This window comes from Phymastichus coffea, unplaced genomic scaffold, assembly GCF_024137745.1.
Source record: "Phymastichus coffea isolate CEN01 unplaced genomic scaffold, Cenicafe_Pcof_1.1 PCOF00014, whole genome shotgun sequence".
In the NCBI taxonomy this organism is placed as follows: domain Eukaryota; kingdom Metazoa; phylum Arthropoda; class Insecta; order Hymenoptera; family Eulophidae; genus Phymastichus; species Phymastichus coffea.
This window is the reverse complement of record NW_026706825.1, coordinates 3,750,575-3,768,841: the sequence shown is the minus strand read 5'-3', so window position 1 is coordinate 3,768,841 and position 18,267 is coordinate 3,750,575. Positions and strand designations below refer to the sequence as shown.

General features: G+C 33.2%; 1 protein-coding gene across 7 annotated transcripts in view; it reads right to left on the bottom strand.

Moving 5' to 3' along the window:
* LOC131674343 (ephrin type-B receptor 1-B) overlaps positions 1-18,267 on the bottom strand; it is an 819,189-nt gene that overhangs the window by 366,626 nt on the left and 434,296 nt on the right. For 5 of the 7 annotated variants that reach the window (XM_058953013.1, XM_058952971.1, XM_058952996.1 and 2 more), the window contains 3 exons: positions 12,932-13,120; positions 12,750-12,861; positions 12,600-12,670 (listed from right to left, as the gene is read on the bottom strand). In XM_058953013.1, the coding sequence (XP_058808996.1) occupies positions 12,600-12,670; positions 12,750-12,861; positions 12,932-13,120 (372 nt within the window). The remainder of the gene's footprint in view (positions 1-12,599; positions 12,671-12,749; positions 12,862-12,931; positions 13,121-18,267) is intronic. The other 2 variants (XM_058952988.1, XM_058953004.1) reach the window with 1 other exon arrangement.

The window sequence follows — 18,267 nt, the reverse complement described above, 5'->3', positions numbered from 1 at the left end:
CGACGCCCCTCCCTCAGGTCTCTGTCGTATTTTCGGTGCTCCCTTCGTTTCTCTCTCTCTCTCTCTCAACGAAATCACCAGGACGCGGACAATTAGATGCGAGTGCGCTTAAATCGCACCGCATCTGCCGAGACGGTTGGATAAGTTAGTGTGAGACAATGCTTTGTCTCTGGTGCGTTCACTCGCACGGCCTTTTGTATTAATCTAGTTAAATATCTCATATGATTACTACACATTTATATGATAGCTACATTTTTATTCAGTGACCCCCGAAAATCCTAGTATTTAGTGAGTATTGGCGGATTTTTCGGAAAATACGCCCGCCAATTTAAAAATTTCCAAATCTGATAATAGATTCGTATTCAGTAATTTCGGAAACCCCAACATGCAAATTTTTGAGAAAATTACGATTGAAATAAAAATGTAGCACGTAAAAATGTAAAAAGTGGAGGCTAAGAGATAGACTTTGGCGGTTATCTTAGATCCGCTATCTTGGAAAATTCAAAGTCATAGTGTATGCTAAAGTAAAAGAAGAGAGAAAATTTTTTAGTTCCCATACGTCCAATTTAATTGAATTTATTTATCGTAGCTCGTTTTCCGGTTTCATGAGAAATACATCATATGCACACACTTATGCGTTTCACTACGCATCCGCATAAGGGATGATTTATATCCTCAAAAAGACTTTAAATTCGATTTCGGGGGTTATTACCCATAAAATAAATGGAGTTTGAAGTCGACATTTCATTATCCACGAAGTCAGTTGGGCCATCAATCTTTAAATTCATTTTTAGTACAACCTGCATAAGCGAATATTCACAGGCAAAATATCACAAAAAATTATGGAGGTGTCTGCATGCGTACACCTAAAGTCCTCATAAATGTCATGTGATCGTGATTAGTGTCTGCATAAGTGTAGAGATATGTGTGAGTTCTCATATTCTTCCTTATCAACCCCGTTCATGAACCTACATGGTTTTTTCGAAACTTTTAATATGATGGCTCAATATGGCGGTTACACAACACGAAAAAATAGAAACCATATTTATAAAAGCTTGTAAAAAATTGTTGATTTTCATTGATTAAGGTCTTAAATTGTTGGTAGTTGGAGTCCTTATAGGGTTAACAAAGTAGAATGGTGAAACTGAAGATGACTGATTCATGTTGCAGCTAAAAGCAAAAAAGAAAGATAGATTTAAAATTCAGTTTGCAGAATTTTTTGAAATCACTATATAAGAATCCGAGGTAAGATTTTTAAAATTTACAATGACGAATCTAATATAGTTGCGATATACTTTAAAAATTAAAGTTAATCGAGTAATAATGACTAGAATCATCTTAGTAATACATCTATCGTAGGTTTTTAAGACTGCTGAACATATCTAATTTTTTAAATTATCGTAAACAAGATATTCTTCGGGGGTATGAAAATACAAGACGATTATGCTCTAAACTTTGCCAGGTTTTAGGGCGTTAGTGCCATATTAGATTCGCCATTGTGAATTTTGAAAATCGAAATTCAGTTTCTTATTTAGTGACCTTAAAAACCGTTATATGTTCATCAACCAGACGATTCTGCTCAATTTTTTTAATTTAACTAGATTTAAGAATGTGTTGACGTCATAGTAGGTTCGCTATTTTGAATTTTTTAGGTATAACCTCGGATTTTTATTCAGCGACATCAAAAACTTCCTAGAGTGAATTTCGGAACTATCCGACAATGTTCTTTTTTAATTACAATGATCTTTTGCTTTTAGCCGACATATTGGATCAGCTATCGTCAATTATACCAATCAATTAAATAGAAAATCAACAATTTTTTACAAGCTTTAATAAATGTCTTTTCCGTTTTTTCGTGTTTTGTATCTGTCACCTTGAGCCATCATATTAAAAGTATCGTGAGTTCATGAAGGGGGTCGATAAGGAACAATTTAAGTCCTTGATCGCCAAAATCCACTCATCTAAATTTTGAAAATAACTCTGTTCCGGTTGACAAAAAATGTTTTACACATACAGGCACACACACGCACACACGCCCACACACGGTTACACAATTACACAAGTGAAAATTTTTTTTTAGAAAATCAAGCAATGATGGAAACCGATCTGGGTGGAATTTGGTACAAATATTCTACATCACAAAAACAGGAACTCTCCAAATTTCAGCCTACTAATTAAAAAATTACGCACTCAGGACTGTTTCAAAGGTAGAAAAATGGCCTTTTTTTGAGCGTTATTCGACCTGCCTTTCAACCTTTGCCAAATTTCGAGTTTTTAGACTGGCCAATTCCATCTCAGATCATGCAGAGCTCCCCACACACCTGTCACCAAACTACTCCAAAGTATTTTTTTATTGTTCTAGGTCAAAAATAAGAGGACCCGTATTTTTTCTTTTTTCTCTCAGATGCATAGTTCCGTCAATAATGCAATCGGAAAATGCACTGCTGAAAAGGGAAAATTGAGAAAATTTTTCCAATTAAATTTGGTTTCCTCAATATTTTTTTTATTTTTCGATACAATTAAATAATTTTTATGTCATCTATAGTAGAAACGAAGTTCTTCAAGTCTAATTTATCAAAAATATGAATGTATGCATTTTTCGGGAGAAAATGCATGTTTTCGAAAAAGTGCATCTTGGAGAAAAAATTGTGTATCTCAAAAAGGCCATAATTTTTTGTGCTCAAATTTTTTTCATATATTCTTAGTACCAATACCTTCAAATCCATTCGATCAAAATTTGCTGTTTTTTCGTTATATCGCTTAAAAAAATTTAAAAAAAAAGTTTTACATTTTCAAGTCAAACGCGATAAATACATTCAGGAATTCATGTTAGCGACTATGTAGGTTAATAACTGAACTACAATAACATGTAACTCAAAGAAAAAGCTCACTTTTATTCAATCATGTCTGCAAGAAATGTAAAATTACACGATCATTTTTTTCTGTTTGAGTTGATTACTTTTACAACTCTCTTCACTTTTTTAGATACAACTTTCACTTTCTTGCCCTTGTTTACATTTTCGTTTTTCTTCTTATGAGTACTTTTCTTTTTTTTTCATCTTTTTTCACTTCAATCCATGGATGCGCAGCCGTTCGAGCTATAATACATTCGCTCCTCCCTTCCGAGACAACAGATTTCCACATGTGGCAACGTTGAATACCCTGATATTTCTGGCATTTGTGTCTTTGCTCCATTTGACTACTACGAAAATTGTTTATCTCTGCAGTTTCCATCAAAATCAGCTCTATAGAAGTTGTGTATTTTGATACATTTTCAACAAAACTTTTAGCAGTTTGAATAGCATCAGATTCAGTACTGCGTAAATTATGCACTGTTGCATAATGCTTTACCAAACCACCTATACCATCTACAGCACCCTTTCCATGACCAGTAGCAGAGAATATCCATTTTTTACTCATACTTGCATTTAAAAATTCATTTAACTGGAATCTATTTTTGAAATGACTTGCAGCGCCATCAGATACTAAAGTTATAGAATCAATCGAATTTCCATACGTTTCTTGTGTGTATCTAGTTATATGTTCAAGAATTATTTGTATTGCTGCCAATGCATGAGAATAATCATGTTTTAAGTCTTCACTAATTTACAGTATAACTCTTTGTAATTCCGCCTATGTAGCAAACAGCAGTGAAAATTGAAATCTGTTTATTCACCCAATGATTCCCTTGAACTGGATTTTTCAAAATTACAGACCAATTCTCAGCAAAATCTATATGCATCAGCAAATGTTGATAATTTAACGTCACCCTTTCTTTCTCAGCTTTGATTTCCATTCGCTGTACCTATGTATTTATCGCGTTTGACTTGAAAATGTAAAACTTTTTTTTTAAATTTTTTTAAGCGATATAACGAAAAAACAGCAAATTTTGATCGAATGGATTTGAAGGTATTGGTACTAAGAATATATGAAAAAAATTTGAGCACAAAAAATTATGGCCTTTTTGAGATACACAATTTTTTCTCCAAGATGCACTTTTTCGAAAACATGCATTTTCTCCCGAAAAATGCATACATTCATATTTTTGATAAATTAGACTTGAAGAACTTCGTTTCTACTATAGATGACATAAAAATTATTTAATTGTATCGAAAAATAAAAAAAATATTGAGGAAACCAAATTTAATTGGAAAAATTTTCTCAATTTTCCCTTTTCAGCAGTGCATTTTCCGATTGCATTATTGACGGAACTATGCATCTGAGAGAAAAAAGAAAAAATACGGGTCCTCTTATTTTTGACCTAGAACAATAAAAAAATACTTTGGAGTAGCTTGGTGACAGGTGTGTGGGGAGCTCTGCATGATCTGAGATGGAATTGGCCGACTACAAAAATGACAGAGATTCCGTTTTTTTATCTTTTCAAGAGCTTTCCAACGATGTAAAATTGTTGATTTTTATTATTTTTTATATTTGAACTACGGGGTTGAATAGCTCTTAAAAATTGAAAGAAAATGCAACTCCAAGAGCTTTCAGAGACTAAAAATTGGTGGAAAGACAGGTTGAAGTTCGCGATTTTATGTAGGGGAAGCATCGGTATTTCTTCACCGGTCCCTAACTCTTACATCTACTGAAGTTACTCTTCAATAAATACAATAGTCTAGATATACCCCAAAAATTAATAGCAAATTAAATAAATATGTTTATACAGATAAATTCCAAAAATGTAGCATCTATCTGATTTGGGAAGTATAGAAAGATGTAAATTATCAATTAATTCATTATCATATGCTGTTCAGTACTCTTTTAGAATTAAAATAAGCGAATATACCTATCAAATAACTCCAATTTATTTTTCAACGTAGTCGCCTTTTGACTCTATATATATATTATAACGGTGCTCAAGCTTTTTTATGCCCTGTGAAAAGTAAATTTTATCAAACTCTTCAAAATGCTCATTTGTCGTACCAATTACCTCTTCGTTAGATGAAAATCTTTTATCTGCAAGCCAAATTTCCATGTCAGGAAACAAAAAATAATCGGAAGGAACCAAATCATGAAAATAAGGTGAATGAGACTTTCTCATTACTACGTAATACTTCGTAGTATAAATCAAATAATTTGGCTGTTCCAATGGAACTCATGTGAGCTGATGCATTATCGTGGTGGAAATGAAATTTTTTTCGCCAGATGAGGCCGTTTTTCCTTCAGTATGGCATAAAATCGGTCTAATAATGAGGCATAATATTCTTTTGTAATAATTCTTCATTATTCGTCAATCGGTAATCGATTAATATTATACCACTTGAGTTCCAAAAATTGTAGCCATGACTGTTCCAGCTGAATGTACCGTCTTCGCTTTTTTCGGCGCAGATTCACCTGGCCTAGTCAATTTTCGACTGATTTTTCGTTTCTGACGTAAAATAATGAATTCATGTTTTATCAACAGTAACGTAATGTTGCAAAATCTTCTTTAGATTACGAGGGGGGGTCAATAAGTCTTTACAATATCTAAGAGATGGTGCTCGTCACGCTTAAATTATGATATTTTTGGCAAGCCATACTACTAACTAGATATCGTACAAAGTTTCAGCTCGATTCATTAAGTCTTTTTTTGTGAGCGTTCGTTGAACAAAAAGTTATTGGTTTATTTGAAAAATGGAAAAAACAGAGTTTCGAACGGTAATAAAACATTTTCATTTGAAAGGCCTTACACCAAAATAAATCACAGTTGACTTGACCGCCGCTCATGGCAAGTCTGCCTCTGTGTTTAAGACTGTTTATAACGGGGTAAATAAATTTAAACGCGGCCGTACAACAACAAAAGATGAACCTTGTTCAGGACACCCCGTAGAAGTGAGTACGCCCAAAATGGTCAACAAAATCCACGATATCGCGTTGAGTGATAGAAGATTAAAATTGCGAGAATTAGTTGAGGCCACAGAGGTATCAAAAGGTACAATCATTTTAATTTTGCATGAAAAATTGAGGATGAAAAAAATATCAGCAAGATGGGTGCCTCATTTGTTCACTGTTGAAAACAAACGAACCAGCGTGGTCACCTCTGAGGCTCTTTTGGCACATATACGTCGTAATCCGGAAGACTTTTGGCGTCGACTTGTAACTGTAGACGAAACATGAGTACACCACTACACTCCTGAAACCAAAGAACAATCCAAACAATGGATTACCGCAGGAGAACCAGCCCCAAAGAAGGCAATGACAGTAAAGTCAACTGGCAAGATTATGGCCACGGTTTTCTGGGATGCGTATGGAATCATCTACATCGACTACTTGGAAAAGGGCCAGACGATCACTGGACAATATTATGCGTCATTATTAGGTTAGCTGAAAGAAAAAATCAGAGAAAAGACTATGATGCTCGAGTTCACACGTGTGCAGTCTCGATGGCAAAAATTAACGATTTAAAGTTCGAATTAATTGACCACCCACCATATTCGCCTGATTTGGCTCCTAGTAACTTTTTCTTATTTCCTAACCTCAAAAAATGGCTTGCCGGACAACGATTCACGTCGAATGAAGAAGTCATCGCCGAAACAAATGCCTATTTTGAGGGTTTTCAGAAATCATATTTTTCTAATGGCTTAAAAAAACTGGAACGCCGTGTAATAAAATGTTATCGACCTTCAAGGAGATTATGTTGAAAAATAAAAAAAAATTACATTCGCAAAACTTTTTTTTCCTTCTTTTTGTAAAGACTTATTGACCCCCCCCCCCCCTGTATGTTAAAATAAAGTCACTGATATCATACGTAACAGTATCTTCCTTTGTGACAACAAAATCTAGGGTAGAATATCTTGGAGAAAAAATAAATGCGAGCCCATCGATGAATAAAGCTTTAACTAATAAAGAAACTGATAGAAAGCAGTCGTGTGACAGGGAAAAAGAATTTCTTTAGAACTTGAATAATGATGATCATAAAGAAGAATATAGTCCGAAATTGAGAAAGGAAAAAAATGCATCTGTAAAACTATTTAAATAAAAAAGTTTATGTAATTTTATCAGGATGAAGGGGCTTCCTAAAGATGCTTCTAAATACATGACCGCTGAGTTGAATAATTGTGAAATACTTGAACGGGGAACGAAGTCATCCTTCTATAGAAATAACAAATAAAATTTCTGTCAATATTTTTCAAGAAAAACGAAGAAGGTCTTTTGATTTATTGCTCAAATGAAAAATGTTTTCAATTTGTTGAACAATGGCGATTGTTTATCAATCAGGCAATGCTTCTTAACAATAGAAATGAGTGACAAGTGTACCGTTAGCGCATTCAACACAATCGAAAGAAAGTTATGAAAATGTGCAATGCAAATTAGATAAAATTCCATATAATGAACATAAGTGATAGATTTATGGCAATTTGAAAATAATAACGATTTTTCTTGGTCAACGGTTAAGATTTACAATGTATTTCTGCTTCCACCATATGTTTATAGAATAGTTTATAGAAATATCGTGCAAATCATTACGTCAAAAACGGTTAGCCAACAAGAGCACGGCTCGTACCTGGAAGTCACGATGTACTGATAAAGCCTTTGATTGATACTCAAATTTTTACTTTCGTTTCTTTATGTAAAATTCGATATATGACAATGTATGAAACATGGCTCCATAATTTCAATCCGGAGTCCAATTGACAGTTAGCTGAGTGGACTGCACGCGATTAACCTAATCTAAAACGTGAAAAGACTCAACAATCGTTTGAAAAGGTTTTGGCCTTCATATATTTGGATGCGCATGGAATAATTTTCATCGACTACCTTGAAAAGGGAGAAACCATCAACAGCGACAATTATATAGTGTTATTGGAGAAATTGAAGGTCAAAATCGAAAAAAGCCGGCCCTATTTGAGGAAGAAAAAAGTGCTGTTTCATCAAGACAATATACCGTGTCACAAATCGATGAAATCTATGGCAAAATTGAATGAATTGGGCTTCGAATTGCTTCCGAAATCACCGCATTCTCCAGATATGGCCCTAGCGAGTTTTTCTTGTTTGCAGATCTGAAAAAAATGCTTACTGGAAAGAAATTTAAGACCGATGAAGACGTAATCACTGAAACCGAGACCTATATTGAGGCTAAAGACAAATCGTATTTCAAAAATAGTATCGAAAAGTTGTAAGATCGCTATAATCGCTGTACCACCTTTGATGACAATTATGTTGAATAATAAAAACGAATTTTACCAAAAAAATGTGTTTTTCTTTTAAACAATACGAAATTTTCAGCCGAATTATTATATTGCAATTATAGATAGGTTGATTAGCGAATTCTGAGTTGAGCATGATCCTAAAGAATGGCGGTTATGTATTGATTTCTCTAAAAGAAGCCTTAAAGCTGTATTACTGAACATGGAAATAAACTAGCTTCTGTTTCATTGGCTCACTTTATGACAATGGATGTATATTCGGTGAATATGGAATATTTATATAATGAAATTAATTACGGAACGTATAAATGGAAAATCTGTAAGAATTTAAAAGTTTTCACAATCGTTTTGAGACAACAAAGATGTTTTACGAAATTACCATATTTTTTATATAAATGGAACAGCAGAGCTCGTAAAGATTATTACAAAGTAATGGAGTAGGCAGCATGGAATAATTTTGTTGCAAGGCGAAAAAATATCAAATACAATAAATTAGTTCATCCTGATATTATAATACTGCCTCTTCTTCATATAAAATTAGTCTTGATTAAACAGTTAGTGAAGGCTTTAAGAAATAGAAATAGTAACGTCTTTTAATATTTCTTTGTGAAATTCTCAAAGTTATCAGAAAAAAAAGTCAACGAAGGAATTTTTGATGGACCTTAAAAAAGAGAATTAATGAAAGACCTCGAATCCCCAAATAGAAAGTTAAACGATGAAAGAAAAGCTTGAGAGGCTTTGTCAATGTTTGTAAGAAATTTTTAGGTAACAACTGAGATTCAAATTATAAACAAATAGTTAGCGACTTGGTTGTAAAATATGAAGCTGTTGAATGTCTGATCAGTCTAAAGGTTCCACTTTTTAGATTCTCATTTGGACAAATTTCCACAAAATCTTGAAGATTATAGTGAAGAGCAAGGTGAAAGATTTCATTAAGATATTAAAAAGATAAAAAGGCATTATCAAGGTTTTTGGAAAGTTAATACGATGTTGGATTACTGCTGGAAGTTTAAGAGGGATACCTCAATCAAGCACAAAACAAAGGCGCAGAAAAGAACATTCGATAAAAGGAACAGACATAGCAAGAAAGAAAATTTACATTAGAGAGTGATGGCTTAACAGAATAAGCCATAACTAAATAAGCAGCAATGGATTCAATATAACTTATGAAAAAACGAGTTTTAGATAATAGAAAGTACCGTGAAAAAATGATCTATAAAAGTATGTATTATTTGTGGAAATTAATCTTTTTGATATTTACAGTTTAAGTAAACAATAAAAAAAGATTACGAAAATGTGAACATTGAAAGAGTACAATCTTATTTTAGGTTATGTACAAAAAGATTTTGTGTGATCATAGAGTAGAAAATCTTAAACTCTAAAATTTAATAAGATTCTAGCTTTAAAAGTTAAATACGTTTATTTTTTAATGAATACTTCATAAAATCTACAAAAAGCATGTTCTACACAATCGCGTCTTTCTCTAAGTTGAGTAATCAAGGGAACAAAATACGGTGTAAGATAAAGAAAATTGGATAGCTGACGAGGCAAAAAAATGAGTCGTAGGCAGGTTAAACTTTTCATAATGGTTGTTGGTTGCTGCTTCCTGGAAAATATACTGAATGTTATCTTGTACTGTCTTTTCGGTGCCTCCGCCCTGGTGTGTAGTCCCTTACGTAAGGGAGCTCTGATGTCGCCTTGACCAGGTTGACTTGACTGGATAATCCAGAGAGCTCAGCTGCTAACCTGATCAACTGTTAGAATTGATTAGAACGAGAAGCGGCGATGCACTCATTTTTATACAGAGAGCTGAGGTATAAGAGCGTTCTTTGATCATCTCTTCAGTTCTAAAGGAAGGAGACAGAATTGACTCGTAAGTGTCACTTCCAAATGTAAGTTACTTGCAACAGAGGGGGATTGTGTGACGTCAATAGAGAATTGGATGTTAGCTGAGACTTGTTCAACAAACAGAAAACAGGTATCATCGACAATCGTGTTGTAAGTTAACCAACAGCAGGATTTGACTTGTCCTCGAACTACGAGGGTGGTCCGATAAGTACTTAGCCTCACCGCCCAATGGCGCCACACTCGCAAAAGAAATATTCTATCACGTAGTACAACCTTCTCGATGGTTACTGTCAAGATTTCAGTCGGATCGGAGTTGTAGTTTATTTTTGAGAGCGTGTGAAAGCAAGTGTGTTCGTTGATTTTTGAAAAATGGAAAAAGAGCAGTACCGGTCGGTGATTCGATTCTTGTTTTTGGAAGGGAAATCGCGCAGCGAAATCAAAAAGCGCTTGGATGCTGTGTACGGTGACTCTTCTCTTTCGATGGCGACCGTCAAAAATTGGTTTAACGAGTTTCAACGTGGTCGCACGTCGATTTTTGAAGAGCCACGTCCAGGTGCTACGAAAACGGCTACCACGGGGGATAACGTGACAAAAATTCACAATCTCGTATTGGCAGATCGACGATTGAAGATGCGCGAGATAGCTAAGATCGTAGGCATCTCAAAAGACCGCGTGGGTCATGTCGTGCATGAAATTTTGGGCATGAGAAAGCTGTCGGCGCGATGGGTGCCGCGTTTGCTCACTCCGGACAACAAGCGCAACAGTGAGACAAGTTCAGAGCAATGTCTGACGCTGTTAAGCGCAATCCGAAGGAGTTTCTGCGTCGTTTCGTGACAGTCGACGAAACATGGATCCACTGGTATACACCAGAGACCAAGGAACAGTCGAAACAGTGGACTTTACCCGGTGAAAGTGCTCCGAAGAAGGTGAAGACTGCCCCATCGGCCGGAAAGGTGATGGCCATCGTTTTCTGGGCTTCACAAGGTGTGATCTACATCGACTACCCGGAGAGGGGCAAAACGGTCACAGGGCTGTACTATGTCGAATTATTGGGCCGATTCGACGTCGAATTGCAGAAAAAACGGCCCCATTTGGCGAAGAAAAAAGTGCTCTTCCACCATGACAACGCACCGGCTCACACTCCGCCGTCGCCATAGCCAAATTGGTCGAATTAGGCTACAAGCTGCTGCCCCATCCACCGTATTCTCCAGATTTAGCCCCGCGCGACTTCTTTTTGTTTCCAAACTTGAAAAAGTCACTCGCCAGGTAGAAATTTGAGTCGAATGAGAAGGTAATCGCTGCCACGGAAACCTACTTTTCAGACCTCGAGGAAACGTATTTTTCAGACGCGTTAAAGAAGTTGGAGCATCGCTGGGACAAGTGTATCGAACTAAAAGGAGACTATGTTGAAAAATAAAACGTCACTTTTCCAAAATTTTCGTTTTTCTTTTGTAGGCTAAGTACTTATCGGATCACCCTCGTACATCACATCTCTTGACAGTTTGATGGGCAGCATTTAGCGCAGTGTTATTAAGAATCTTTTTAATAACACTTATGCCATTACTATTCAAGTCTCTGCACATAAGATTTTAGTATTCTGTATTTTACAAATATTCAAATCTTTGTGACTTGGGCATAATGCTAAAGTTTTACTTACTTCCTTTTGCATCTTTCAAATCAGATTGATAGTATACATTTTTACTAACCCAATATAATGTAACTAATCATATATTCAAACATATTTTTGGAAGCACTATATAATAAATAATATAAGCATATTTTCTTAGGAGCCATCCAAAAACACGATAACTCAGCTCGACTACTTACGAAATACTCGTAAGCAATCGAGGTCAAATGTATTAATTACAAAAATTATTCGGTATTACGAATTCATCCTAAAATTCAGACAAATAGTGAGTCATTTCGTTGTCTGAGTATTGGAATGAGCTCGTAAATCAGAATAATTTTTGTGATTTATGATTAAACGATCTGTCGTATTGATGTATTTGAGGACAAATTTAGGAGGATAGTGGTTTTGAAAATAATTCAAAGATCTTTTTTTTTTTGTATAATAATATTAATTCCGTGACTCTTCAAATTTAATTTATTTAACTATTTGATCCATTAGAATTATTTACGATAAATTTTATATCACTATCAATGTGTTAGTAGAATATATATATTACCTAGCTGAAACTGTATAATATATTACATTTCCTACTTAAATACACGTTGGGATAGGATTATAAATATTAGGAATGATTAGGTCTACCTGGTTAGGAAATAAACTAAATATACAGGAGAAGGATTGTCAGGTAACGTCTATATTCGATTTGCGCTTAGCATTTTAAGGACACAGAAAAGCGTCTATGCATTAAAATAATAGGATAAATTGTAAAGATTCGGTAGTACTTTTCACGAGTTTAAAGACTTCTTGCCGCTAAAAGAAACATCTCCGGTTTCCTAGCGATACATTACAGCTGTTATACTACGTTTTACTTTTTCTAGATTATAATCAATAAAGTGAATAACCATAACTTACTTACAATCTCTAATAAACTAAAATCATTAAACTAAAGTCAGGATAAATTTTAAATATATTTGAAAGCAGGACTGACATACCTTCTCCATTTCTATACTCCAAAGTATCACAATCACTTGGTTGTTTTTTGTTGCACTCGTCAGAAGCTCTACTGTATCAAAATTGCATAAATGAGTAAAATAATTTTACTTCAACCTCAAATTAATATAAATTAATTTCGAAAAGATTACCTCCGTAAGAATAGTACGGTCATTACGATGATTATTACAAGAAGAACGACTACTGCAACGATAGCGCCGGCGATAATACGTACTTGCATGTTATCATCTTCACCTACATAATCTAAAAAAAAAATTACTAAATATATACTGACTAATTTGATCAAATTTACAAAAAATAGAAAAATATTTACCCAGTCCTATAGCATGAGATGTCTTTTTGTAGAGAACAGGCGTATACTCGCCCCATCCTCGTGTAGTCTTCGCTCGTACCTGCACGGCATATTCTGTCATAGGCTTAAGATTTTTAAAGGTGGCAGAGAGCTCGGACGTCTGCATGACGGTTGCATTACTCGGATCATCGGTTCGAGCATAGCATCTTACTAAAAACAGGGTATTTTGTTAGTTATTCGCATGAAATGGAACTCAAATATGTACAAGTGTATATAAAAATGATCGATAATTTATGTGCACACACGTACGCGTCTACAGTTGCAAAGTGGAAACCCAAATATACCTTCGTAAAGTACTTTTCTGATACTATCAAACCATGTCATCTAAATATTTATTTTGAATATCAATAAAATTTTAATCTAAAACTAACAATTTTTCCTCTTTTATAACTATTCGGCCAACTACGAATTTAGCACTTATAATAAAAAATATAGTAACATGAAAAAAAACAATTAAAAATGATGTTTAATGTAATATAATCATTAGTACTTCGTACCCGTGCCCTTAAAAGCAGCACATCGGTGACGTATCGAATCAATAAATTTCATAATTCTATCATGAGAGATATTTTTCCAACTCTTCTTGAAAAATTTAAGAAGAGTGAAAAGTTCCACTTCTCTTAGTCTGCGTGCAACACTACTTTAACTTATGTCTGCTAAATTTTTTTTAGTGTAATTCGCGTAGAATACTGGCAGCATTCTTTTTCGCATTTGTAACAGCCTCTCTTTTAATCAATATATCAACACGATTAGTGAACTTCTGTGTCTTTTAGAACTTTTTCAATTTTTGGAGTGTGAATACTCTTGAATTTAGTTATTATATCGTTCCCAGTCGATTTTCCTATTGCCAAAATTTTGGCTATTTCACATGTAACTTTTACTTCATTGTGTGTAATTTAATCACCACTTTTCAGATGTCTAAAAATGTGCGCTTCGGCATGTTTACTGATGGATACTAATTACAGAGAATAATAAAAACACAGTCCTAGTGCTTACATACCTTTGCAACCAATAACATTAAAAATTCGAAACAAATTTTATCTACTTAGTGTTTGGCCTATGAATAAGCAAAATATCAAAATATGTTATTTTAGTTATAAAATTTTTTTATTAGTTAAAATAAATGTTTGAATCGCATGATTTAATAGTATAATAAAATTATTTTATGAAGGTATATTTGTATTTCCACCTTGCATTCTTTATATATTATTAAAATATAAAATTATCTTTGGCCGAATACTTTTGTACGCAATTGTATGTATGTATATTATAGAGAGCTATAGCAATATGAAATTCGAGAAATTATTTCCGAGAATTTATTTCATTTATAAATCTAAATTATTGTAGATAACTAAGGAGAAGTGTAAGAAGAGGGCAGATAAAATTCATGATTTTTTTTATTGCACCAAATTTATTTACAATTTGTCTCACATATCAAGACAATAAGTAAATGTCATTACTATAAATATCAACATGAGAATCGGGAAAATACTCCAGCAAATATTGTCTTTGTTTTAGAATGTGATAAAAAGATTAGGATTTATCTATATATTCATTAATTTATGTTTCTTGAGACTGGTATTTGTAATGGTTGTATTATGGAGATCGTGATAAGTTGATTTGGATGATTTTGTAGTTTGGGAATATATTTTGCGTAATTTTTTTTCTTTTTTCCTTAATTGTTGCAATCTGTAGTTCATTACGAATAATTTCGTTTAGGATAAACCATGTTGCCTGTATGATGTTGCGTAGGATATTCGATTGTTTTTCCAGGATTTTAATATTCGAGTTTGTTTTCAGTTGACAACTCCAATTTTCTTTCGATGAGCCAGTTCATTTTCTTTCATTTCAGTCCTAGCTGTTTAAGTTTTGCAAACTTCCGATCTAAATATTCTACGTAGTTTTTTTGCAGAATGTATTTGTTGTTGAGTCTAATAGGTGGGGAGGTGTTTTTTTCAGTATAAACGTCATATATAATAATTTACTTTTGTTGGAATATATGTAAATATTATAATCTGAACTATTGAAAGAGAATTCAAGACAGTGTAGAGCTCGCGCCCCTTCCACGGCGAGCTCTCGAGCCGAGTTCCGAGCTTTGAGCTACTGAATGTAAGAATGCGCATTCGTGGCATGCTGATATAGTGAAAAGAAGTCTAAGCGAGAAAGTCATACAGTATGGACGTGCGCTTGCATAGCTTGTAAGATACAACGTAATGTATATAGTTAATAAACTACTCATATAAACAAATTCCAACAAACCACATTTTTCAATATGGTAGCAGAGCGTGGTTGAGTTGGACAGAGTAAGTAAATATTTTATAAAGAGTAAGGTTAATTGAAACACGTGTCTGAAATGAAAAATGTATAAGAGAAAAGACTATGGAAAAGTTAAGGAAAAGTAAAAATATAAGCATACATGAAAAGTAAAAATAATTAGCTAAAGGCTAAAGTAAATATTTTGCCTAAATAATTGATAGAAAAACAGATGTAAAGTGATTAGAAAGTTGTAGACTAAAAGCGAAATTATACACAAGTGAAACTATACAACCGAAAAATATAGAGTAACAATTAAAGATAAAGTGAACAACAAGTGAATTGTAAAAAGACACAAGTAAAATAATAAATTAAAAGCACGATGTTAAAAGATTAAAATCAGCAAGCAAGGCACGCGGTATAATGCACGTTTGAAGCACGTGGCAAATTTATAGGTTAAACGCATGACTACATGGCAAATGATATAAGCCATGAATCCAAAGAGAAATACGTAAGCATCGATGAAGAATTAAACAAAAAATTGAGAAATAAGAAAAGTATTTTTGAAATAAGCAAATAAAGTATTAAAATTGAAAAACGTAATTTACGAGAAGATTAAAGCAAAAGAAATAAAATGGCTACGCAAGCAAAGATTGAAGACATTTCAATTCCGATTTTCGATGGCATCAATTATAAAGCCTGGAAAATGAGATTAGTAACTTTGTTAGAATACAAAGAATGTAAAGAGCCAGCAATTAGAACGAGAATATTAAAAGATGAAGCAAACAAAATCGAAGAAGAAAACGAAGCAGCTTGGAATAAGAAAGATTTAAAAGCAAAAACAATTTTGATTAGTGCAGTATCAGACAGACAGCTGGAGTATATAAGCGATTGTACGACTACGTTACAAATGATAAATAGATTTGATACTATGCATTTGACACAATCAACAGCATTGCAAATATTATGCAGAAATAAAATGGAAGAAGTAAAATTGAAAAATTACGAGTTAGTTGATCAATTTTTTCTTGACTTTGAAAGAGCAACAAATAAATTCAAAACCGCTGGAGGCAAGATAACAGAGAAAGAAAAAATGAGATATCTATTGAAAGCATTACCAGCCAATTATAGTTATATTGGTGACTACATAGACCTAGTACCAGAAGATCAGCAAACTGTTGAATATGTAAAGTCAAAGATAAAAGAAAAAAATATGAACAGAGAAGAAAAACAAAAAGGAACGGCTGCAAGTACTTTCCACACGAAAATGAAACGAGAATGCTATGTGTGTGGCAAGTCAGGCCACTTACAGAAAGAATGTTGGCACGCAGACGCCAACAAAGACACACAAAGAAATATCCAAAATCAACGAGAAAGAGAAAATCAAAGGGGATTCACCAGAGGCAACTATAGAGGTCGTGGCCAAACAAGAGGTCAGCAACAACCATCCCCGTCAAGAAATAACGGAGGAAGAAGTCAAGAAGACAACAGAGACAACCGTCAAGCGTGGGCTACATCAGTCTACAACTCACAATTGAAAAAGTGTAGAGAAAATATTGAAAGTGAAAGTGAAATAAATTGGTTACTTGATAGTGGGTGTTCAGATCATATTGTAAATGGTTGTAAATATTTTGAAAAATGTATAGATCTTAAGAATCATGTAAATGTAGAATTACCAAATGGTAAAATTTTGAAAGCCACAAAGATTGGCAATATAAGGACATATTTTAAAACTTATTACAATGAAAATGAAATAAATATAAAAAGTATATATTATGTCAAAGATATAGGAAAAAACTTGTTAAGTTTTTCAAGAATCACAAAAAACAATTATACAATAATATCAAAAAATAATAATTCAAAAATATATGATGAACAAAGAAAATTATTAGCTGTAGCTTACAAAGATGAAAACTTATACAAAATGAAAAGTTATGTCAATAAAAATCAAAGTAAAATTTATACAAATGTAACAAAGTTAACTGAAAAAGAAAAATGGCACAGAGCATTAGGGTCATGTAAACTTTAAATATTTGAATGAAATTGTAAAAAATAAACTATTGGATGGTTTGCCAGATAAACTGGAAAATATAGAGATGAAATGTGCAAATTGTATTGAAAGTAAAATGACTAAAAATTCATTTGATGATTGTAGAACTAGAGCTTCTGAAATTTTAGAGTTGATTCACACTGATTTAAATGGTCCACATAGAATTCAAGGTTACTGTGGAGAAAGGTATTTTATAACTTTTTTGGATGACTATAGTAAATGTGCGAGAATTTATTGCATAAAGAGTAAAGCTGAAACAGCAAATTGTTTTATTGATTATGTAAACTTAGTAGAAAATCAATTTAATAAGAGAGTTAAAAAATTACAATGCGACAATGGCAAAGAGTATTTAAACAAAGAGATATATAACTTTATAAAATACAAGGGTATACAATTATGACCATGTCCACCTTATGTACATGAATTAAATGGTACAGCTGAAAGATATAACAGAAGTGCGTTGGATATAGGTAGATGTTTATTGAGAGAAGCGAGAATTCATAAAAGGTATTGGCCGGAAGTAATACAAACAGTTGCTTACTTGAAGAATAGAACCATAGCAAATACAATAGAAAATAAAACACCATATGAAATATTTTTTGGAAAGAAATCTAGTGTTAAATACTTGAAAATTTATGGGAGTAGAGTATTTGCTAGAGTACCTAAAGAAAGGAGAGTAGATAAATGGGATGACAAAGGTCAATTAGGAGTTTTAGTAAGATATACAAATAATGGTTACAGAGTGTTGATAAATGGTAAAGTAAAAAATGTTAAGCATGTTACAGTAGTAGAAGAAAATGTACAATTAATTTGTTTAGAAAGGAATGATTATGAAAAAGACAGAGTGAATGATGAAAGCGAGTCAGAGTGTGACAGTATTGAAAGTATTGATTATGATAAACAATCAGAGAAAACACAAAAGGATATCGATGATACAGATATAAATCCACAAATTAAAAATGTAAAAAACATTGAAAAAGAAAACCTAATAATT